Here is a 23,509-nt window from a genome sequence, read left to right on the forward strand (position 1 = left end):
AGGAATGGTGATGAAGACGAGAAAATAGCGAAGACTGGAAATAGAGGCATCTCCATTTCTCAAGACTTGCCAAAATACTTGCTGTGTTGAATGATAAAGAAATGGAAGACTTCCCTGGTGGCATAGTGGTTAAGAATCCGCCTGCCAATGCAGGGGACACGGGTTCGAGCCCTGGTCCGGGAAGATCCCACATGCCACGAAGCAGCTAAGCCTGTGCGCCACAACTACGGAAACCCGTGCACCTAGAGCCCGTGCTCCGCAGCAAGAGAAGCCACCGCAATGTGAAGCCCGCGCACCACAACGAAGAGTAGCCCCTGCTCTCTGCAGCTAGAGAAAGCCTGCATGCAGCAACAAAGACCCAGCACAGCCAAAAATAAATAAATAAATTTATTAAAGAAAAAAAAAGGGAATTCCCTGGCGGTTCAGTGGTTAGGACTTCAAACTTACACTGCCCAGGCCCCAGGTTCAATCTGTGGTCGGAGAACTAAGATCCTGCAAGCCACCTGGCACGACCAAAAAAAAAAAAAGAAAGAAATGGAAACTTCGCCTGATTCCTTGTATGGCAGAAATTCATTCTAAATAATTAAGTGAGAGCCATATGTACCCAAAGGCTTGCCTGGCCTACCCTTCATTGAAGCAAGTCCTGTTAATAAAAATACAGCCTCTGGGCTTCCCTGGTGGCACAGTGGTTAAGAATCCTCCTGCCAATGCAGGGGACGTGGGTTCGAGCCCTGGTCCGGGAAGATCCCACATGCCGTGGAGCAACTAAGCCCGTGCGCCACAACTACTGAGCCTGTGCTCTAGAGCCCGTGAGCCACAACTACTGAGTCCACGTGCCTAGAGCCCATGGTCCACGACAAGAGAAACCCCCACAATGAGAAGCCCGCATACCACAATGAAGAGTAGCCCCGCTCGCCACAACTAGAGAAAGCCCGCGCACAGCAACGAAGACCCAACACAGCCAAAAAACAAACAAACAAATAAATTTATAGAAAAAATATCAGGCTTACAGTCTCGTTTTCTTATATTGAAAGTCACATCGTCCTGGATATATTTAGGAAAATCAGCAGAGAGGGACCACGTGTGTAGAATGCTATACTCTGTATTTCTCAAAGTTACACACGGTGCTTATTTATGCAGACTCTCTGGTGGAATGCGTAAGCCGGTAGGAGGGGCTGCTTCTGAGACAGGACACCAGGGGGGCCAAGGCACGGCGTTCCTTCTCTTTGCTTATTCCTTGGTACTGCTTGCAGATGTAGCCCTGTTCATGTACTACTTGGACAGAGAAACAATATAAGGGAAAACAAAGCAAAACAAACCAAAAAAATGGTCACTGTGGATATAGGTAAAATGGTGCCTCGCTGCTGGACTCCTCTGCAGGTCTTTAGTTGCAGAAAGATAACAAAATCCTCCAGTCCCTCCCATCCAACTGGGCCTTTGTCCCACCAGGTCCCCCAAAGAGCCCAAATAGTGGCCTTGGTGACATGCAGTGTGGTGAATGTTATGATAGGGGTATGGCATATGTTGGGGTGGTCGGGGTTCCTTGCCCAGGCTCTGGGCTGGGCTGAGCCAGAGCCCAGAAGGAGGGAGAGCTTGGGGCATGCGGGGAAGGGGCAGTCCTGCTGGGCAAAAGTGCAAGGTGGGACGAAGGTAAGGCTGACATGATAGGCCAGGTGATAGAAACCTTCATGGGTGTCCAAATGCCCTGGGCTCTCTCCAGGTGGTGATGGGAGCTCCTTCAGGGGCTTTTAAAGCAGGGGGTGGGAAAGAGGGGGTGCTGTGGTCAGATTGGAATTTCAAAGGAGGACACTGGTGGTTACTGGGCTGGCTGAGTTGGAGGACTATTTGGAGGCAGGGAGACCAGTGGGAATGGCCTTCACCCTTCATCCCTGCAAGATGTGATTGTGGCCTGACCTCAGACAGGAGGGCCAGATCCTGACTCAGTTCATTGCCCAAATCATGGGCTACAGTTGAGGCCTTGGTGTTCTTGGCATTTCTGGTCATTTCGCATGGAACAGGACGCCCTCAAGAAGACGGAAAGCTGATGTTCCTCTTCCTGTGGCCTTTCTCGGCAGGTAGAGCAGTGACAGCTGATGGGGCTCTAGCTCCCGACATGAAGGCCATCGTTTTGGACTGCAAAAGACCCTAGTTTCCTTTTGAGTAATTCAGGGGAGGTATGAGCTCGAGCTCTAGAGGGAGAATAGAAGACACTCTTCCCAGTTTGGCTCAAGATGAATTAGATACAAGTTGAAAAATGAACGCAGTTGGGCCAGTCTTGTTTCCTGAGTGCCGGGAACAGTTCATACCTATTGGAGCTGCTTTAGGTAGAGGCAAGAAATGGTGAATAAAATGGCACCCTTGTATCTAGGCGCGACTGGTCTTTTTTTCCTTCTTTGGAGAGACAGATTCTTTGCTGTTGGTGAAGGCCCTTGAAGACTGAAGTTTAAATTCAACTGGAAAGTGGTCGCTGACATCCAGGGCCTGTAAAGAGAAAGGAGAGATAAATTTGGGAATTAGGAGACACTTTCATTTTAGTGATGAACGAATTCAAGCTGAGGGAGGCCCAGGATGAAATAACCCAAGTCACCCAACAGGACATGCACTGAGAGCAGTGTCCCTGCACCAGTTCAGTCAGAAATTGAGGCAGGTCCTCAAGTCACGGAATCATAGACTTTGAGACTCAAGGTCCAGTGGCTCAATGTCAGATCTCCATTGGTGACCTGAACCACCACTGGGTGACACCAACCCATCCTCCCAGGACGGTGGCACAGAAAAACAAGACGACAGCTGTACCTTCTCTTCAGTCAACCCGTAAGCTTTCTGGAAGTCAAAGATGCTGTTTGATCGAGGAACAACAGAGGTGACGATCTCTTGTCCTCTAAGCACGATCCTGGAGAAGAAGAGGGAAGATAGTCACGTTAATCCACACTGTTGATTTCTGAGATCAAACCAGGCTTCCTGCTTGACATCTAGAATGACTGAACCGCTTGGCGCTTTCACATGGAGTTCAAAAGTCCAGCCCTGGCTTTAGCTTGTGTTGAAGCTCAGGGCGGGCCACCCCGAAATATGCCACAATGGCATATTGATTATTTTGAATTAAAGTTACTTAAACGGCTAATGCAGTAGGGACACTGACCCTCCTGTCAGTCTCCCTGAAAGCAGGAAATAAATCTCCCCTGTGAAAGATGCACTCCCTGCATCTGGAGGTAGAAGGGAGGACCAGCACCCTTATCCCCAGAGAAAGGGAATTCAGGCCAAGAAGCCTGTGTGAACAAACCTTGTTACTTCTTTAATTCACTACTCCAAGCCCAAACTCTGTTTAGATTCTTCACTCATTGAGAACCCAAAACCTGAGTTTCTTTGTCCTCTCAATTCCTCACAAATGTATTGTTTTTTTGGTCTAAAAAGTATAAAAGCTGCCTGCTTTGACCACTTCTTTTTTTTATTTTAATTTTATTGGAGTATAGTTGATTTACAATGTCGTGTTAGTTTCAGGTGTACAGCAAAGTGACTCAGTTATACACATATATATATTCATTCTTTTTAAGATTCTTTTCTCATATAGGTTATCACAGAATACTGAGTAGAGTTCCCTGTGCTGTACAGTAGGTCCTTCTTGGTTATCTGTCTTATATATAGTAGTGTGTGTGTGTGTGTGTGTGTGTGTGTGTGTGTGTGTGTTCATCCCAAGCTCCTGATTTATCCCACATTCCCCCTTTGGTAACCATAAGTTTGTTCTCAATATCTGTAAGTCTGTTTCTGTTTTGTAAATAAGTTCATTTGTATCTTTATTTTTTTAAATTAGATTCCATATAGGAGTGATATCATATGATATTTGTCTTTCTCTGTCTGGCTTGCTGCACTTAGTATGATAATCTCTAGGTCTACCCATGTTGCTGCAAATGGCATTATTCCATTATTTTTTATGGCTGAGTAATATTCCATTGTACCATATTCCATTGTACCACATCTTCTTCATGCATTCCTCTGACAATGGACGTTTAGGTTGCTTCCATGTCTTGGCTGTTGTAAATAGTGCTGCAGTGAACACTGGGGTGCATGTATCCTTTCGGATTATGGTTTTCTCTGGATATATGCCCAGGAGTGGGATTACTATATCATATGATAGTTCTAGTTTTAGTTTTTTAGGGAACATCCATACTGTTCTCCGTAGTGGTTGTACCAATTTACTTTCCCACCAACAGTGTAGGAGGGTTCACTTTTCTCCACACCCTCTCCAGCATTTGTTATTTGTAGACTTTTTGATGATGGCCATTCTGACTGGTGTGAGGTGATACCTCATTGTAGTTTTGATTTTCATTTCTCTGATAATTAGTGATGTTGAGCATCTTTTCCTGTGCCTTTTGGCCATCTGTATGTCTTCTTTGGAGAAATGTCTATTTAGATCTCCTGCACATTTTTTGATTGTTTTTTTGACATAGAGCTGCATGAGCTGTTTGTATATTTTAGAGATTAATCCCTTGTCAGTTGTTCCATTTGCAAATATTTTCTCCCCATTCTGTGGGTTGTCTTTTTGTTTTGTTTATGGTTGCCTTTGTTGTGCAGAAGCTTTTAAGTTTAATTAGGTCCATTTGTTTATTTTTGGTTTTATTTTCATTACTCTAGGAGGTAGATCAAAAAAGATATTGCTGCGATTTGACCACTTCTTAGGTCCTATTTCTATGAGACCTCCATGTGCACAAATTAAGATTTGTTTCTTTTTCTCCTATTAATTGGTCTTGTGTCAATTTTATTATAGTCCAGCCATAAGAACTCAAGAGGGGTTGAGGCAGAAATTTCCCCCTCCATGACAGAGACCCTCAGGACAGTGCCTATGGTTGGGAAACAGGGTCAGCTCTGTGGTGATCTGTGGGCACCAGGGCAGTGTCCCTTGTGTGAACAGGGAGCCCTGGTGGTAGAAGAGACATGGACATCACAGCACATTGCAATGGCTTGCGTCCTGAAAAGATGTTCCCTTTGCAATTATTTTCACTTCCTGATTCAATTATGGAGAAAGGTTCTGGTTTATCTTTTTTTTTTTTTTTTTTTGCGGTACGCGGGCCTCTCACTGTTGTGGCCTCTCCCGTTGCGGAGCACAGGCTCTGGACGCGCAGGCTCAGCGGCTATGGCTCATGGGCCCAGCCGCTCTGCGGCATGTGAGATCTTCCCAGACCGGGGCACGAACCCGTGTCCCCTGCATCGGCAGGTGGACTCTCAACCACTGCACCACCAGGGAAGCCCTCTGGTTTATCTTTAATGCCTCCCTAAGCTCCTGTTTTGACCAAGAGAGAGCATTCTGCAGACGAGAGAATTAAGGTATAATGTAACATTGTTCGGTTTTCACTGGGCTTACTTTTACAATTATATTTTATTTATGGCAAGTGGTGCTGTTTTCTTACCTTAGTTTTATGAAATTTCCTTTTAAAATATATTTATTTCAGTAATAAATGAATAGATTTAAAGACAAATATAGAGAAAAACCATAGTACAGTTGCTTTGCAGTGATAACAGAAAATGGGGACGCAGTGGTTAAATGGAATCTAATGTATCCCGAGTGGGGTGATGCAGTTGGGGTCTACATGGCCCCAGCTGACTGGCTGAAGAATGACAAGCTGGGTTAAACTGCCAGCCCATGACTGTCCAATGAGCTTTCCCCGATTCGGACCAGCTGACCTGGTTTCCTTTGTTTGCGACCAGCACCACCTGGTTAATTTTTAACTAATCTCCATAAGTAAACTCTTCGCATTTGGGTGGAGATTTCTTTGTTTTTTAAAGATTTTTTTCTTTTGATGTGGACCATTTTTAAAGTCTATTGAATTTGTTAACAATATTGCTTCTGTTTGATGTTTCTTTTGGCTTTTTGGCTGCGAGGCATGTGGGATCTTAGCTCCCCAACCAGGGATCAAACCCCCTGCATCGGAAGGAGAGGTCTTAACCACTGGACCGCCAGGGAAGTCCCTTGGGTGGAGATTTCTTGAAGCCATCCTTTCAGACCCAGAGAGTCAAGAACAGCATAGTTAAGGCTCCCCCATTTCAGACTTCTGCTAGTTCTGTGTGCCGGTGAGTCTGCAGATCACACTAAGCTCCCTGAGGCTGCTCCAGTGCCCAGCCAGCTCTGGGCATCTCGGCCTGTCCACTAGCACTCAGCACATGGAAAGTGTTCAATAAATATTTGCACACAGAACAAAGACTGGAATTGAGGCCATTTCATCTTCTCCCCTCATATGCCTTTTTACAAACCATAAAAGATATATACTGTTACGGAAAACATAGAAAATTCAGAGCAGCAAAACAAGAAATTAATGTTTAAAACAGCACATTGTAATCCTGCCACCTTTTGGCATACAAGTGCGTAATACTGGGGGTCCTTTAGTAAACACCTTTTTTAACCTGTTCAGCCACCCCATCTAATACATCTTTCCCCGGGATTCACTGTTCTTCTGCTCCATTACTTTCGATCACCTCCCTCTCCTCTGCCAGGGAAAAAGAATGGGACCACAGAAGGGACTTGACCTGCCCAAGGCCACACAGCTGGCATGTGCAAGTGGGCGAGTGGGTGAGTGGCCCTCTCCAACCAGCTTCGCTGCAGCCCCTCACAATGGGATGGAGGGGGCAGGTACCCAGGAAGCTCAGTCTCCTGTAACTTCTCACCTTGGTTCTACTTCCCCCAGGGCCAGGGCTGTTTCCACCTTGGGCAGCAGAAGTGATGATGTCTGCAGAGGGAGCACCAGCCCTGAAAGCTCTAACAGGAGCAGAGGAGGTCACAGGATGGGAAGGAAACTCAGAACTCAAAACTAGAGAAATGGAAACTGTCTGCTTGCAGATGGCCGTCTCGTGCAGACTGAGCTTGGGGAACAGCAACCACTCCTGGGAACAGGGCTCCTAGGGACTTTCCTGCCTGTGGTGTCTGCTGTGGATGTGCCAGTCGTGAACATTCACACGCTTCAGGTCCCCCCTCACCTCCCTCCTGACTTAAGGAGCAAAGCTGAAAGCTGATTGAAAATCTCCAGGGAGGCTTTACAAATACCAGAGAATGCTATTACTTAAATGTATATATTTGCATTTAGAAATGTGTAGGAATTCCTTGGCAGTCCAGTGGTTAGGAGTCGGCGCTTTCACTGCCATGGCCCGGGTTCAGTCCCTGGTCAGGGAACTAAAGTCCCGCAAGCTATTAGGCACAGCCAAAAAAAAAAAAATTGTATAGCAAAAGCATTAGAAGTGTAAATTTCCTTGCACTAACTAGTCTCATTTTTAGACTTTTACCCTGAGGAAATCATAAATAAACACAAAATTCCCTGGTGGCGCAGTGGTTGAGAGTCCGCCTGCCGATGCAGGGGACACGGGTTCGTGCCCCGGTCCGGGAAGATCCCACATGCCGCAGAGCGGCTGGGCCCGTGAGCCATGGCCGCTGAGCCTGCGCGTCCGGAGCCTGTGCTCCGCAACGGGAGAGGCCACAACAGTGAGAGGCCCGCGTGCTGGGAAAAAAAAAAAAAAAAAATCATATATAGGATGTTCACTTCAGCTATGCTTTTAATAGCAAACCCTTGGTAATAACCTAATGCCCAGTGACAGAGGACTGAGTGAGTAAACTGTGGTATGTCTTTGTGATGGAATAAGTGACAGCCAATGAATATATTGAGCATTTACCGTATTCCAGACATTGCATGTGAAGATTTATATATGTTACTTTGTTTAGTCTTCATGTATGAGTGAGGCACTACTACAATCTCCATTTTACGGGTAAGGGAACAAAGACACAGAGCGCTTAAGTCTCTTGGTCCCAGACATATTAAGTGGTAGAGTCAGGATTTGAACCCAGGCCCATCTGACAACAAAGCCTGCACTTGCCACTGCTAAGCTACAGTGACCAAGGCCAGCATAGATGGTCACGCAGGTTGCATACTGCACAAAGTACCCAGTGGAGAAGCTTAAAGTCTATTTAGGCTCAGCTCTCCAAGCCAAGAGCTTCATCTGCCCAGAGGGGGCCACCTTTTCCAATGCACACCGAGCACTGTGTGGGCTAGCGATGGTCTGGCAGATGCCTCCTACCTGTCATAGGCACAGTTTGTGCTCTTCTTGATCGTGGTATCCTCTTGGTCCCCGATCAGCCAAATGAACTTGGGGTCGGTCCTCAGGCGGATGTTCTTCCAGGCCTTCCTGGGGACGTAGCTGCAGCCGGCATTGAAGTCACCCATGAAAATGAAATTCTGAAAGACAAGATGCGAAACTGTCACCTGTAGGCATTGCTGTCTAATGCTTTCAGGCAGAACTGGTAGCAGTGACTCCACCTCGCACACCCAATAAACGACGAGTTCTATTATCAGCTGAATTGTGTCCCCCCAGATTCATAAAATTCATATGTTCTAACCCCCAGGACCTAAGAATGTGACTGTATTTGTAGATGACCTTTAAAGAGCTAATTCAGGTAAAATGAGGTTATATGGGTGGACCCTAATCTGATGTGACTCGTGTCCTCATAAAAAGAGATTAGGACATAGACACAGAGGGAAGACCAAGGAGAGAGGCCTCAGAAGAACCAAACCCTGTTGCCGCTTTGGTCTTGGACATCCAGCCTTCCAGAACTGGGAGGGTATAAATTTCTGTTGTTTAAGCCACCCAGTCTTTGGTACTTTGTTACGGCAGCCCCAGCAAAATAATAAAGGGTCTTAATTTCATTTTGCTTTTTAAAAGAAGAGGCCACAGTTTAAAATTGAGCCACAATTCTGCTGAGTATTTGACAGGCGAGTATGACAAGGAAGTGTGTCCTCAGTGGGAAGAAGGTTGTTTGCTGTAGCTGCTCCCTCCTGTTCTTAGTCACCAAATCTCGAATTTGGGGTGCAGATGTAGGTGGGGATGGAAGAATCCAGCTCAGTCATTCCCTCACTTCTTTTGTCTCTGGCTTAAACTACTGTAAGGTATAAACATATGAATGACTTGATGCCTTTTGTCTGCAAGCAGGGAAAATGAACTCGGGTGGTATATTTGACAGCTCTGGCACTGCTCTTTCTCTCCTCTTTTGAAGCTAGGAACTTACTCCTGTGGAAATTTTGCCTATTGGGGAAGTGAGAAGAGGCTTAAGTCGGGGGTGGAGGGGGGGTGATAGAATGAGCTGTCTGCCTCTGCCCCGAGGCCACCATCAGAGCATTCTATCTTGGAAGTGTTTTTCCTTGCAGGGCTCTTGAAACAGAATTTTAATATTCCTCAAGAGGAAACACAGATTTCCTTGTTTGTGCTATTGTTTGGAGCTGTTGCTAACTTTAGAGTTTTCGTCAAAAACATTTTATTTTGACCTTGGGTATCATGGTTTTCCCTGAGGTCGGTGGGCGCAGTTGAGGACAGGATGTCATCCTTAACCCGAGTGTCAACCAGCTTCTATTAATATAGGCATGATTTATTGAGGATTCACTGTGTACCAGGCTCAGCGTTAAGCATTTTCTAAAGTTTAATTTAAATCTTAGAATAAACACCAGGAGGTAGAAGGAACCTTTGACAGCCCTGTGGAAAAAGGATAGAGGGGTAAAGTGACCCGCTCTAGGCTATTGAACCCTGATCAGCCTCACTGAAGGCCCCTCCCTCAGAGCACAAGAGTTTCCCCTCTTGTTCATTTTTGTGCCACTGATGGCTCCCCACTGCCTGGCACTTAACAGATGCTCAATAAATTCTTGCTGAATGAATGAGTGGAATTGATAATTTTAGGAACAAATGAGTCTTTCTCTTGCCCTGCTTTTTACAAATAAGTAACGAAATATACCCCTTGTGTGCGCCATGCCCCAGCTCTATGTCCACACTTTATTTGACTGATTTTGCACTTAGAGCAGCAAAACTGAGGAGGAGGAAGGGGGTCACTGGAGTCACATCTCAAAAGGAGAAAAGAGGAATGAGGAAGAGCCCTCTGAAGCACTTCCACATTTGCCAAGAGCTTTCACTGGCCTCGCAGATCAGGAGGTGGCATCCCTGTTGTCCACATGAGGAAATAATTGAAACCAAGAGAGATGGTGGATGTATTCCCCTTCTGTGAGAATAGCACCCCTAATTTCTTTGGGAAACCATCTCCCTCCTCCACCTTAGTCCATGAGGTTGGGGTAAAGCTGAAACAGACTTAACCAATCAGGGCATCTCAACCACCTGATCACAGTGATTGGTTCAGGGACGGACATGTGACACAATTATAGCCAATGAGACTCAATCCCAGGGTATTTGTTGCATTGTGGGGCAGAAAATTTGTCAGTTGCTCTGGAAGCTGCTGGCAACTATCTTACCATCCCAAGGGTGGAGCCAGCCTGAGAATGGAGCCCACCCAGGGGAAAGGAAGGTCAAGAGATGGAGAGAGAGGCAAGACAAGCCCTGATTACCTTGTCTGAGCCCTGGGTCCAGCTATGCCTGAACCAATAAATTGCTCTTCCTTTTCATGAGCCATTTTGAGATTCTGTCCCTTGTAGCTGAAAGACTCCTGACCTCTCTTTGTCTTACTATTCTCAGTCGTGAAGTGGGAATGATCAAAATAGTTATCTCATCAGGCTATTGGGAGGATTAAATAAACTTGTCCGTGTCCAGTCTTGGCACAGTGCCTGGCACCAGGTACTCATTCGCTCAGTGAATGTTGGCCGCCATTATCAGTGGAGCAGTGTATGAATTCCCAAGGCCCACATGGATGGTACCCAGGCAGATTCAGCAGAGAGATATTTAGGGCTGAGGAAAGGCCTAAAATAAGCCTCTAAAGTGGTGGTGGTCTGCACAGGCCCTGCGTCCTCGCCCTCCCTCTCAGGGACCAGATTCTGCCCCTGCTAGATGGGCATTCAGCAGACACAGAGGGTCATCACCTCCGCCTTCCAGCGACGTTTCACATCCGTATAGACATCAGCCAGCTCGTCAATCTCTTTAACGGATGTCTCAGGGGTGGTGTGCAGGGGAACAATCACGAAGTCCTTGACAGCTGAGGAAGAGGAAAGAGGCAGAGGTCACACGTTTCCTCTGGTGAGATTCCACGAACACTGCTTGAGGGAAACAGGCTGTGCCCCCCAAAAGGCACGGACTGTGTCGTCTGGGGCCCCCCATTTCCAGAGGGTCCAGCGGTTGAGATTTGAATGATCTTAGGGTCATAAGGCAGCTATTCTCAGCACACGAAAGCCTCTTTTCTCCAACTCGCCCTGCGTGGCTAAGAGAAAGCTGGTAGACAGTGTTCCTCACCGGCATTGTGGGTGTTTTTATTTTCTCATTTTAAAAAACCCTGTATTTTCTATTTTTTTTAAATATGAAGGCTGTTTGGCTTTGTACTAAGAAAAAAATGTTTTTTCTAATTTAAAAAGTTGAGGCTTGTCAGTTTATACTCCTTTTGTAATCAGAAAAAAAAAAAAAAGCCTGGAAAAGTTTATTTAAAACACAAAGTGGTCCTTTGTGGAGTGTCTGAAAACCTCCCCCACCAGGAGGGACTGAGGGAGCCTGAGAGAGGGATGGGCGTCTTGCCCATCTGTGTCGTTCTGAATACCTCCTCCTCGGGCTTTCCCTTGTTCTGTGCCTGGGTCCTCACTCCTACTCAGGAGCAGGGGGCTGTTGAGTGATCACTGCTCAAGTCCCACAGCAGGGAGCCAGGACTCAGACCAGCAGCCTGTCCCCAGGACCACACCCTGGTCCAGCAGCCTGTCTCTCACTCTCCCCCACACTCCTCCTCTCCACTCCCCAACCTCTTTTTGGTCCCCTAAACACCCCAGCTCCTTTCCCACCTCTGAGCTTGTGTGCTCACTGTGCCCTCCTCCCTCCAGAATGCCTTTCCACCACCTCTCTGTGACTGGCTTCTTCGGGTCACAGCCACTGTCACCTCCAAGGGGCCATCCCTGATTGCCCTGTCTAAGGTGGCCCCTCACCCCGCTATTCAGTGAACCCTGCTTACTGCCTTCATGCTCTGAAATTACCCGCTTAGCTCCTTAGTTTGGCCCACTGGAACCTAAGCTCTGTGAGAGCAGGCTTACCTGTCTTGTTCACCCTCTTGGCCCCAGCACCTAGCACCGTGCCTGGCACATTGGAGGTGCTCAGAAATGTTTGTTGATTGAATACATGAATGAATGAATGAGAGAATAAATGGAGGAAAGAAAAGATAGATGAATGGCCAACTCCTTCATCTTTAATCCCAAACAGGCAGGACATAAAGACATTTCCTTGGGCAAGATAGAAGACTCCAAACATGACACAGCTGTAGTGCCATCCCAGCCGGGGTGGGTGTGTGGGAGGGAGGGGTAGGGAAGGGTGGAAGCTCCAGACAAACAGGTTTGTTCAGCAGTTCACAAAGGCTGAGGACTCTCTCAGAGAAGAAATAATAATTTGGTGGGGAGGGCCTCTCCTAACACTGCCAGGTGAGCTAAATGTGAGTTGTGTGCGTGACAAAGACAATTATTGAACATGCTCTCTGAAAGGCATTTCTTGCCCTCAATAGCCCCCATCTCTTCATTTTTTTTGTTTTTTGTTTTCCTACTGGGAATTTCCTACTATTCTCCCATGTTTGTTTTCCTGAAATACTCTGCCCCTGAGCTAATTAACCCTCTGCCAAAATAGTGAACTTCATAGTTCAAGATGTTAATATTTGTGTAGTATAGATATAGGTGTTCATATGTACAGCTCTGCATATATTTATTTGGTCATTATCTGTCTCCCCCGCTGCAACATAACTTCACAAGGGCAGGGACCTTTTGTCTGTCTTGTCCAGTGCCCAGAACAGAGCCTGACATGTAGTGGGTGTTGAAAAATATTTGATTCTATATAGTTCCAGTCTATAAACCAAATTAATTCTTGACCGTCCATTGAGGGTTGCATGGTGGTAAAAAGTGTGGGCTCCCAAGATGCCAGTTTGAGTTGCAACCCTGGCTCGTCCACTTCAATAACTGCTGGGTGACCTTGAATAAGTGACCCCATCTATTTGAACCTCAGTCTCTTCCAATGTAAAGTGGAGATAATCCTAGTTGCTACCTTGCAGGGTGTTGCAAAGATTACAGGAACCTGACGCTAATCAGGGATCAATAATTGTTAGTGACTAATACAAGTACTACTGTTGTCAGAGATCAGGGTGCAATCTTTTGGATTTCCTCTCCATCCCCAGTCTGTGTGGGAGATTGCTCAGTGGGTACTGGAGGGACAGTGTGATTCTAGGTTGGGAGATCATCTTTGCTGGCCATGGCTCGAATTTTTCAAATGAAGGAATAGCTGTACTTGATTGGGACTAAGGGATTTTTGTAAATAATTTCCATCAGCCTAAATGCTCCAAAGAGAGTAAGGTTATCATTGATTTAAGAAAGTGGCTTCTTAGCTGAGGAAGTCTTGAGTCGTGGCATTCTGACAACCCAGCCTAGTGTCATCAAACTATACTGCATCCTCTACATTCAAGTGTTAGAAGTTCTTAACGGTCATCTCAAGCCTGATGCCTCACTAAAGATGCTGCATAAACCCTGGGGTCACAGCCCACACTCAGGGCTGCTGCCCGTTTATGGGATCGCTGGGGATATCAGAGGTGAGAGGGGCCTGTGGGTCTCACCGGTGTGGGGTGACTGGAACCAGACCACAAAGGGTTCCCTGGAAAATACATCTGCATCGCCAGCCTGGTAGTCATGGTAGAGGTAGCTTGCTTTCACAGACACTAGCTTTTCCCTAGAAGAAAAAAAAAAAGAAAGTCCTCCCAGATGAGTTGGTTGTCTTCTTCCTTCTTTCAAGAAGCAGAGACGTAGGTTCTCACGGCTCTGTTGGCCTCCCCTGCAGGCTTGAGCGCTGGAAGGGATCTTTTGCCTGAGAACAAGGCTCAGTCAAGTCTTCTCAAGGACCAGAGCCCTTTGGGAGCTGAAGATCTGAGCAATACTAGTTATCTAGGGAACTCACCACTTAAAGGTCAGATTCAAAACAAATTATTAGTAGGAAGAAGATGAGAATATGAAGTCCCAGAGCAGCCATGCTGGGCAACTCAGGTTTCCATCACCAGCCAGGACTTAGCCATGAAGAAAAAAGAACTCTTCACTCTCCTGACCAGGTCACTGAGTCAACCAGTAGATTAGTTTTGAAGAGTTAATACTTTGCATCAGCCCTGATTTTGACAGCAATTATTTTGATCAATATTGAGAACTGGTTAGAGATCCAAATTTGGTTTTAAAGGAAAGATTTTGATTCTATTCACAGTCATAATTGATAAGTGAACCATGTTCCAGCAAGCATAATCTATACTTACTTATAGAGAAAGGCATACTGTTCTTTGTATGTGTTTCTTCCAAGACGAGAGCTAATCACATAGTTATATGTTTTGCCTCTTCTTGAGTTTCTGGAAGACAAAAAAGAGTTTACATTGCATCTTAAAGAACAAACATTTCTCTACTGCCTAGGTTCCCCTCCTTCCAGTCTGCCTCTGTATCTCCTGTGACATCATGTAGGAGGGCCTCTGTTCATCATAAGCTTTGAGTCTCATAAGAATGGCCACCACCATTGACTGGGACTGTAACATCTACCAGGATCTTTACAGCCATTACTTCTTGTCCTTATAAGGTGGGTACTATTGTTACTCCATTTTTATAATTTGCAAGTACAAAGCTGGGATTTGAACTCAGATCCTACTCACCCCCAAATCCACCTGCTTTGGCCTGTACCTGTGGGACACCACTGAGACCATGAAACACTGTTCTGGCCCGTGGCTGGGCTGCACCTCATACTTCCTGGTGGAGTATACCTCACTAGGTCACCCTGTCCATGCACCACTCCTGAGCATTTATCACATGCAGGATTCCCAGTAACATTTTTTTAGACATTCTCTTCTGCTCTGAAAACCCCCGGGCATTTTCTCACAAGTCCTGGAACTGTGATTCCAAATCAGCTATTGTTTCTGTCCTGGGGGCTGAGGATATTGTCTGTGAAGTCCCATTGATCCTACCCCTCACCCTTATCAGGGAAACTTGACTCTCAGATGTGTTTGCCAAATTTGCTGATAACTCCACCCTGGGCAGAGCCTGACGGTTCTACTTCATCTTCCCACGAGAAGATCTGGGGCATGTCTAAGCTGTGGCGTACTCTCAGGTTCCGTTGGAAAAAAGCAGAATGTTTAGGGGTCAACTTAGACCCGACAGAAATTCCTGGGAATGAATATTCTAAGGCAGATCTGGTCGTGGGAGCCCCAGGAGTGCAGACAGTGGATTCTGCTGGGCTTCCAGTTTGGGAAGGCTGGCCCTGTCCTGAATCTAGCCTTGCCAAGTCCTGGGTTGGCAAACTACTCGCAATGACTCAGCTGTGAGAGGAGAAGGGCCCCTCCTGGCTTACAGGGAATTAGGAGACAAACAGGCCTGGCTCTGCCTGGAGTCCATGGCACAGTCTAGGGAGGTTGGGGAGAACCGAGACCACTGGAGGTGGCAGGACTTAATCCAGACCAACTGCGGGCAGGTGCCTGGAGCCCCCATCCCCTCCGTCCCTCATAATTCTGAAAACTGGCCAGAGCCGCTCCAAGGACGGCTGAGGGGGCTCAGAATAGAGCATTGGCCTTGGAGACAGACACGACCCAGGTTCAAAAGTAGGTTTGGCCATTTACTGGCTGGGTGACCTTGGGCAGGTCCCTGCTCTCTGTGCCTCAGCCCCTCAGCTATAAGGGAAGCAGTAACAGTACCTACTCTACAGGCTGCTGTGGGGAGGAAATGAAATAGCACATGTGAATTGATTAACAGGTTGCCTGGCAACTGTGATACCCTGGTTAGGGTGTTAACGGTAGCTGTTTCTTACGGCCCTTTGGACCATCACCTGCCATCACAATTCCCTTACTTTGACGAGTAATGAACATCCCAATGTTTAGTCGCCACTGCTCCATACCAGGCACAGCTCAACCACTTACATGCATGATTCAATTTAATTATCGCCGCATCCCAGGAAGATGGTGGGTTCTATTATTATCTCCATTTACAGATGGGGAAAATGAGGTACAGTGAGGTTCAGTAACTTGCCCTTCGTGGCAAAGCCAGAATCCAAACCCAGGTGGTCTGAGCTGAGCATAGGTGCCTAACCCCTGGGCTACACTCCCTCTGTCATTGTCAAGAGCAGACTCAGAAACAGAAGACCTGGGAGGCTAAAAAGGAGACACACTGCTCCAAGTCTGAGGTTTCAGATGAGAAACTGAGGCCCAGAGTGGGTGGGTGCGGTCAGCCCAAAGAGCCCTGTGTGTGAAGGAGAGAATCCAAGGCTCTTCCTCCCCAGCCTAATGAGGCTGGATTGACCATTCATTTCGAAAACACAACGTGAGTTTTCCTAATTATAAAAATAGTATAATAATGGCCAGATATCACTGTTTTTCAATCTGAATGGGGGGGTACATAGCTGTTTGTTATCTCCTCTGTGCTTTTAACTATGTTTAAAATATTTCATAAGAAAAGGGAAGGGGGAGTGTAACATGCTCATTGTAGAAAATTCGGAAAATACAGAAAATACATAGAAGCAGAAATCACATTAAATTCCTTGTAAATTTGTACCACTGTCCACATTTTGGTTCATTGCCTTTGAATCTTTTATATGTTTTTTATTTCGTTTTGCTTTTTTACATAATTGAACTTGGTACCTATTGTATACTCTATTGTTTAATCTTATAGCTACAAAAGAAACATTATATTAGAAGTTTTAAGAAATTAGTGTGTCTCAGAAGTAATAGATGGGGGCCCTTGAATATGCATTTTTAACTCACTCTGGGGTGATTATTCTTTGAGAAATAAATCATAAATATAACCCAATAGCATTGAAAGCTATTCGAGGACATTCATTTATAAAATTTTAATTTGTAGAGTCAATTCAGAATTTTTGTCAAATATTCAAATCATACAGAAGTATATAAAATAAAAAGCAAATGTTCCCCATTTTCTTCTCACACCCCTTCCACAATGGTCCTCCGATCATACCCACCACCGCCCCAGAAGTAACCACTAATAACAGCTTGAGCACATCCTTCCTGTCTTTCTTTTATGCTGACGCAAACTCAAACACATCCTCATTCATATATGATGTATTGTGACTTCTAAAATGGGCTCTTCTACCTACAGTTCTGAACTTGCTTTTCCCCATGTATGGTAGCCACCTTTCCATGGTAGAATATTTAGCTCTAACCTATTCTGTGGTAACCATGACGTTTAATCGCTACATAATATTCCAGCCTGTGGGTATATCATGATTACATATTTGCGCGCAATCTTTTCTTTGTAACAGTACTTCTCAGCTCAGCCTCTAGTCTGTTTCTTTCATTTCTCTCGGTCCTGACTCCTCACCCGTTTCCCTCTTTTGCTTTATCATGTTAAAACTAGCTGGTTGGGGCTTCCCTGGTGGCGCAGTGGTTGGGAGTCCGCCTGCCGAGGCAGGGGACGCGGGTTCGTGCCCCGGTCCGGGAGGATCCCACATGCCGCGGGGTGGCTGGGCCCGTGAGCCATGGCCGCTGAGCCTGCGTGTCCGGAGCCTCTGCTCCGCAGCAGGAGAGGCCACAGCAGTGAGAGGCCCGCGTACCGCAAAAAAAAAAACTAGCTGGTTGAACGTTCTCAGGACCACGGTTAATAAAGTTGAAAGCCTGGGCAGTGTTGGCCACGTGACCTGGTGGTCTGGGCCAGTGCTGGCTCTCACGCTAGTTTCAGTTCCCAGGGACTTTCAGATGCCCTTGCACCTGGCTTTGAGCCGACAGTGTCCAGGGGCCCTGTCTTTACCCGTTCAGTCTCTCCAGCAGTGTGGGACAGATTACGTTGTTGCTGTCCTTGATTTCCATCAGCAGTATGATGTCACAGCGTTTGATGACCTGCAGAGAGAGAATTCCCGGGGTTGTGAGGCCATTTACTACAAATAATGAAATCTTCTATTGGGCACTTACTATAACATAACATACTATGTTACTATTTTTTTTTAATTGAAGTATAGTTGATTTACAATGTTGTGTTAATTTCTGCTGTACAGCAAAGTGACTCAATTATACATATATATTCGTTCTTTTTTTTAGACTTTCTTTTTAATATTCTTTTCCATTATGCTTTGTCCCAGGACATTGACTATAGTTCCCTGTGCTATACAGTAGGACCTTGTTGTCCATCCATTCTATATGTAATAGTCTGCATCTACTAACCTCAAACTCCCACTCATTTCTCCCCTCCCCTCTCCCCCTTGGCAACCACAAGTCTGTTTTTTATGTATGTAAGTCTGTTTCTGCTTCATAGGTAGGTTCATTTGTGTCATATTTTAGATTCCACATATAAGTGATATCACATGGTATTTGTCTTTCTCTTTCTGACTTACTTCACTTCATATGATAATCTCTAGTTACACCCATGTTACAGCAAATGGCATTATTTCATTCTTTTTTATGGCTGAGTAGTATTCCATTGTGTATATGTAATCAATACCACATCTTCTTTATCCAGTCATCTGTTGATGGATGTTTAGGGTGTTTCCATGTCCTGGCTATTGTGAATAGTGCTGCTATGAACATAGGGGTGCATGTATCTTTTTGAATGATAGTTTTGTCTGGATATATGCCCAGGAGTAGGATTGCTGGATCATATGGTAATTCTATTTTTACTTTTCTGAGGAACTACCATACTGTTTTCTACAGTGGCGGCACCAATTTACATTCCCACAACAGTGTAGGAGGCTTCCATTTTCTCCACACCCTCTCTAGCATTTGTTATTTGTAAACTTTTTAATGACGGTCATTCTGACTGGTGTGAGGTCATACCTTATTGTAGTTTTGATTTGCATTTCTCTAATAATTAGCAATGTTGAACATCTTTTCATGTGCCTATTGGCCATCTGTACGTCTTTTTTGGAGAAATGTCTACTTAGGTCTTCTGCCCATTTTTCGATTGGGTTGTTTGTTTTTTTTATTATTAGGCACTATGTTTTAAGTATCAAATTGGGTGCTTTGTTAAATTAACTAACTTCTCTGAAATAAACGATGGACTCCCTGAGGTAAGTACTATTATCATGTCCATTTTAAAGACAAAGAGCCTGAGGTTCTTTCTGGGAAAGCTGAGATAGTATCCAAAGTCACCCAGCTAGAAAGTGGCTGAGGCAGAATGTGAACCTAGGCAACCCAAGTCCAGAGCCCAGGGTCATGACCCCTGCACATCCTACCTCTTGGCTTTGCTTGAATAATTACAATAATAATAATAGTAAACATTTATTAAACCCTTAGTAAGTGAAGAATACCAGGCTGGATACTGCAGAAATAAAGAGGTATAATTATAATGTTAATAACTGTAAGAGATAACATTTACTGTGAGCCTACTCTGAGCCTCATCAACCCTATCAGATGACTATGATTTTTAGCTCATTAAGCATAGGAGGTAACAAAGCTCAGAGTGATTGAGTAACTAGTTTAAAGTCACACAGCTGGTATAGATGGTAGAATAGGATTTGAACTCAGGTTAACATGACTGCAAAGCCCAGCATGCTAAACTATTAAAATACAGTTCCGCCCTCAAAGACTCATTATCAGTGAGAGTGACAAATGCAAAGAACTAGCTACAATGAGAGGCAAATGAAACTTGTGCTAAATAAAAGTCAGAGCTGTGAGAATGTTGAGGAATAATTAATTACATCTGCCCAGAGGATCAGGAAAGTCTCCAATGAGGAGGAGGCATTTGAACAGGCCCTGAGAGGTGAGGAACAACTTAGTAAAAATGCAGGAGAGGCTCCTTCAGGACGAGCAATAACCTGGAAACCAGGGTGCAGACCAAGTCGAAGCCCATTAGAGACGACAGGGACCTTTGTGTGTATGGGGTCCTGGTGGGCTGGAATTTGTTGCTGAAGGACAGGGTATCCCCAGTGTTAATTTCGTCCTCTCCAAAGACATGGAGCGGGGGGAATATGCCACTGGTCCTGTTTCCAGAGCACATATATGTTCCAGTTTCCTCTCCAAGAAGGGCATAGAAGAGAGAGCCACCAGCACTGGCCGGTGCAGCCATTAAGAAGTGCTGGGGGCTGGGAATGCACCTGTGTAGTGACAGAGGAGGAAGACTATGTCCAAGTCTGGATCCTTCCATTAATAGGCTTGCATTATATACCCTGAGAAAGCCATAATTCAAAAAGTGTCATATAGGGCTTCCCTGGTGGCGCAGTGGTTGAGAGTCCGCCTGCCGATGCAGGGGACGCGGGGGTTCGTGCCCCGGTCCGGGAAGATCCCACATGCCGCAGAGCAGCTGGGCCCGTGAGCCATGGCCGCTGAGCCTGCACGTCCGGAGCCTGTGCTCCGCAACGGGAGAGGCCACAACAGTGAGAGGCCCGCGTACCGCCAAAAAAACAAAAAAAAAGAGTCGTATAGCACAATGTTTACTGCAGCACTATTTACAATATCCAGGACATGGAAGCAACCTAAGTGTCCATTGACAGATGCATGGATAAAGAAGATGTGGCACATATATACAATGGAATATTACTCAGCCATAAAAAGAAACGAAATTGAGTTGTTTGCAGTGAGGTGGGTGGACCTAGAGCCTGTCATACAGAGTGAAGTAAGTCAGAAAGAGAAAAACAAATACCGTGTGCTAACATATATGGAATCTAAAAAAAAAAAAAATGGTTATGAAGAACCTAGGGGTAGGACAGGAATAAAGACGCAGACATAGAGAATGGACTTGAAGATATGGGGAAGCTGGGACAAAGTAAGAGAGTGGCATGGACATATATACACTACCAAATGTAAAATAGATAGCTAGTGGGAAGCAGCCGCATAGCACAAGGAGATCAGCTCAGTGCTTTGTGAGCACCTAGAGGGGTAGGATAGGGAGAGTGGGAGGGAGATGCAAGAGGGTGGAGATATGGGGTTATATGTACATGTATAGCTGATTCACTTTGTTATACAGCAGAAACTAACACACCATTGTAAAGCAATTATACTCCAATAAAGATGTTAAAAAATATATATAGGCTTGCATTTCATGGCATCAGCCTTGCAGGGTTCACCAAGGAGAGCTGGGTGCTGGTCATCCAGCCAGCCTGCTGATTTAGTCACTTATCACTGTCAGATCTTTCTGGAAGACATTTTAGAATATGTATCAAAAGCCTTAAAAAATGCATTAATCCTTTGGTCTAGTTTTCCCACTTTGAGGAATGTTTTCCATTGTAAAAAGGTATCTACTACTTCTCTACACCTCAGTTTCCTCATCTATAAATTGGCATAATAGTCATTCCCTCACAGGATTGCTGGAGGACAGATGGATACTTAGAGCAGTGCCAGACATATAGGAGGCAAACAACAAAGTATTGTTATTATTATTACTTACACAGATCAAAGAGGAAGATGCATTGCAACAGAAAAATTGGAAACAGCCTAAGCATCCCCAAATAGGAAAGCATTAAATGAAACATGTTGCAAACACAGCATAAGGCATTAAAAGTTGTGTTTTAAAAGAATATGAATAACATGTGAAATACTTCTCATATAAAAGCAGAATACAAAACTGATGATATAGGGTGTCTCCATGCTGCAAAATAGAAAAATGCCCATAACAAAGTTACCCAAGTACCAACAACTGTTGTCTTCAAGTGATAAGATACTTCTTGATATGTTTCTGTATTTTCAAAATAGTCCATAATGACTATTTTTAATTTAATAAAATTAATTTGTAAATTATAAGTTTATAATTGAAAAATTATACCTCTATAATTTTAAAAAATTAAGCTGTTATTAAGAAAGAAAGTTGCTTTATGAGGAAGGAATTGTGGGTGAAGAAGTGATGGCCGATATTTATGAAGACATGACAGGTGTGATCATAGCTTATTTAACATAAGTTAAATGAGTTGTCTTATATAAAGCGTCTACAGTGCCTGGCATATAGTGGGCTTAGCGAAGGCTTTATAAATGTTAGCTCTTATCATGGACTCTTTACATTTTCACAATAACCCTGTGCTGCACTTACATTTCACAATAACCCTTTCTTGCTGAAAGGCACGGGGTGGGGGGGCTGGGGGGCTCAGAGAGGAGAAAGGCCTTCTGGAGCCAGCGCACCTGGCTGCCAGGTGGAAGCTGAACCCAGGGCTCCTGGTGCTCCCACCACAATGTGGTGCCTCTGGGATTTTCTAAGGTAATAAAACCCAGAGTCCTGGGAAAGGTTTTAACTCCAGCATCAAAAATAAATTAACCTCTAAATAAAGCGAGTCAACTGCCTCCAGAGGAAAGTGAACACAGTCCCAAGACATTGGTCAGATTACCCAAGGAAAGTCTTATCTAAGTGGGGAGAAAGATTAGAATTGGAAGTTGGGATAAGGTGGACGGCTGGAGGGGGAGAGAACGAGGAAGAAGCTCGCGCGGGCCGCGTGTGCGTGCACACACACACACACACACACACACACACACACGCTACCTTCACCCTAGGGACTAACTTCAGTTAAATTCCTCCTGAGTCTCTTAAAGTCTGAAAGCTGTAGAGAGAGTGTGAAGGGTGTCCAGCGATCCTTCTGACAGGAAAGGGGGCTCACCTTCACAATGACATCCATGGCATTACAGTTTGCCTTCTTGGATTTCCCAAAGGACCTCACATTAAAGGAGCAGATCCTCAGGGCCAGGACGCTGTGGGTGGAGAGGAGGAGCAGCAGGGTGGCCAGTAGCAGAGACATCCCGGGCTCCCCTGGCTTCAGGGCTTGAAGAGAGGACAGCAGTGTCTGGAGAGCAGGCTCCTGGCCACCACCTCAGGCTCGGCTGACTTGTTTGGCTGACTTGTTAAGTCTGCAGATAACAGGAATTACTGGATTCCTTGTTGCTGTTTTCACTTCTCTGAGGAACTGAAGATCATGGGTTTCATTCCGCAGGGAAATGAAGGAAATGAGCTAGTTTTTGGGATCCCTTGTTTTTGTCACTCGGGTAAGGAAACTGGTCAGTTGAATCTAGGCACCAGTCTCTGCAAAGTCACTCTTAACCCTGCTGGAAGCCAGCTGTGACATCTGGTCATCTCTACTGTGGTCACATACCATGTACCTTCTCATGGAAATTGATGAACTCGGAAATGGTCCACCCCAGAGGGCACCTGGGGTGTGGAGCCTTCTGCAGGGGGAAGGGGTGGGGCAGAGCCAGTGGGAAATTCTGCCAGATTTTCTGCCATCACTGGGATTTGGCAGCTGGCTATCCCTGGACACACCCAGATTCCAGCTCACCAATGACCCTGATGGGCATAATTAAGATAGAGTCTGGTTTGTTTCTTTTTAAATTTAATTTAATTTAATTTAATTAATTAATTTGTTTATTTATAACTGCATTGCATCTTCGTTGCTGCGAGTGGGGGCTATTCTTCATTGCGTTACATGGGCTTCTCATTGTGGTGGCTTCTCTTGTTGCAGAGCACAGGCTCTAGGTGCACAGGCTTCAGTAGCTGTGGCACGTGGGCTCAGTAGTTGTGGCTCGCAGGCTCTAGAGCACAGGCTCAGTAGTTGGGGCACATGGGCTTAGTTGCTCCGTGGCATGTGGGATCTTCCCAGACCAGGGCTTGAACCCATGTCCCCTGCATTGGCAGGCGGATTCTTAAGCACTGCTCCACCAGGGAAGCCCCTGGCA

The 23,509-nt window shown here is 45.5% G+C and overlaps 1 protein-coding gene across 1 annotated transcript; it reads right to left on the minus strand.

Moving 5' to 3' along the window:
- Nucleotides 1–967: 967 nt before the first annotated feature.
- Nucleotides 968–22,917, minus strand: DNASE1L3 (deoxyribonuclease 1L3). Its single transcript, XM_027121194.1, has 8 exons — nt 22,441–22,917; nt 17,679–17,767; nt 14,201–14,290; nt 13,520–13,632; nt 10,821–10,933; nt 8,050–8,207; nt 2,794–2,890; nt 968–2,481 (listed from the first exon to the last, which is right to left on the minus strand). Exons 1-8 carry the CDS (start codon nt 22,576–22,578, stop codon nt 2,365–2,367), a joined length of 915 nt encoding a protein of 304 aa, XP_026976995.1. The 5' UTR covers nt 22,579–22,917; the 3' UTR covers nt 968–2,364.
- Nucleotides 22,918–23,509: the final 592 nt, after the last annotated feature.

Source organism: Aethalodelphis obliquidens, unplaced genomic scaffold, assembly GCF_003676395.1.
Source record: "Aethalodelphis obliquidens isolate GAN/ISIS:26980383/991018 unplaced genomic scaffold, ASM367639v1 scaffold22, whole genome shotgun sequence".
In the NCBI taxonomy this organism is placed as follows: Eukaryota; Metazoa; Chordata; class Mammalia; order Artiodactyla; family Delphinidae; genus Aethalodelphis; species Aethalodelphis obliquidens.

Coding starts and splice junctions, on each gene's coding strand:
- DNASE1L3 (XM_027121194.1), bottom strand. CDS start 22,578: ATGTCTCTGCTACTGGCCACCCTGCTGCTCCTCCTCTCCACCCACAGC. Junction 8,208..10,820: donor AACGTCGCTGGAAGGCGGAG/GTGATGACCCTC, acceptor CTTGTCTTTCAG/AATTTCATTTTCATGGGTGA. Junction 2,482..2,793: donor ACGGGTTGACTGAAGAGAAG/GTACAGCTGTCG, acceptor TTCTCTTTACAG/GCCCTGGATGTCAGCGACCA.